At 66.0% G+C, this 934-nt stretch overlaps 1 protein-coding gene across 1 annotated transcript in view; it reads left to right on the top strand.

Annotated features, from left to right (window-relative positions):
* Positions 1 to 5: 5 nt before the first annotated feature.
* NTSR1 (neurotensin receptor 1 (high affinity)) overlaps positions 6 to 934 on the top strand; it is a 44,053-nt gene continuing 43,124 nt past the window's right edge. The window contains exon 1 of the mRNA XM_009998617.1: positions 6 to 665. Within this exon, the coding sequence (XP_009996919.1) occupies positions 9 to 665 (657 nt within the window). The 5' untranslated portion in view covers positions 6 to 8. The remainder of the gene's footprint in view (positions 666 to 934) is intronic.

Below are 934 nucleotides of genomic sequence, written 5' to 3'. Positions count from 1 at the left end.
CCCCGGGGATGCAGCCCAACGGCACGAGCCCCGCGCTGCCGGGGGGCTCCCTGCACCCCCACCCCAACGGCTCCAACCGCTCCGACCTGCTCTCCAAAGGGCCCGACGAGGAGGACCTGGACGTCAACACCGACATCTACTCCAAAGTGATGGTGACCGTCATCTACCTGGCTCTCTTCTTGGTGGGCACCGTGGGCAACTCCATCACTGCCTACACGCTGGTGCGCAAGAAGTCGCTGCAGAACCTGCAGAGCACCGTGCACTACCACCTGGCCAGCCTCGCCTTCTCCGACCTCCTCATCTTCCTCCTCTGCATGCCCATCGAGCTCTACAACTTCATCTGGGTCCATCACCCCTGGGCTTTCGGGGGGGCGGTCTGCAAGGGCTACTACTTCCTCCGGGACGCCTGCACCTACGCCACGGCGCTCAACATCGCCAGCCTGAGCGTGGAGCGCTACATGGCCATCTGCCACCCCTTTAAAGCCAAGAGCATCATGTCCCGCAGCCGCACCAAGAAGTTCATCAGCTGCATCTGGGTCGCCTCCTTCCTCCTCGCCATCCCCATGATCTTCACCATGGGGGAGATCTACGGCAAGGACCAGGATCCCGACTCCCTCATCTGCACCACCATCGTGGACGCCTCGACGTTGAAGACCGTGATCCAGGTGAGGGTTCCTGTGGCCGGAGCTCTCCCGAGGAACCGGGGCCGGGCAGCCAGACTGTGCTGAGACGGGAGGGGCAAGAGGGGGGGAACCGGTTCTGGAAAAGGGGGTGAACCGGGCAGCCCTGACTGGGAGGACAGGTCGGGAGCCGACGGGGGAGTCTCGGGTCCGTTTGCTGTGTGCTGTCCTGCCCCCCCCTTCCCCACAGCCCCGGGCTGAGACCCCGAACAGCGGCCGGGGCCGCCCCCCCCCCCCGCGGCCCCTCCCCCCCC

This window comes from Chaetura pelagica, unplaced genomic scaffold (genome assembly GCF_000747805.2).
Source record: "Chaetura pelagica isolate M959 unplaced genomic scaffold, ChaPel_1.0 scaffold275, whole genome shotgun sequence".
NCBI classification, from domain to species: domain Eukaryota; kingdom Metazoa; phylum Chordata; class Aves; order Apodiformes; family Apodidae; genus Chaetura; species Chaetura pelagica.
The sequence above is the reverse complement of the archived record's forward strand: the minus strand, read 5'-3'. Positions and strand labels throughout refer to the sequence as shown.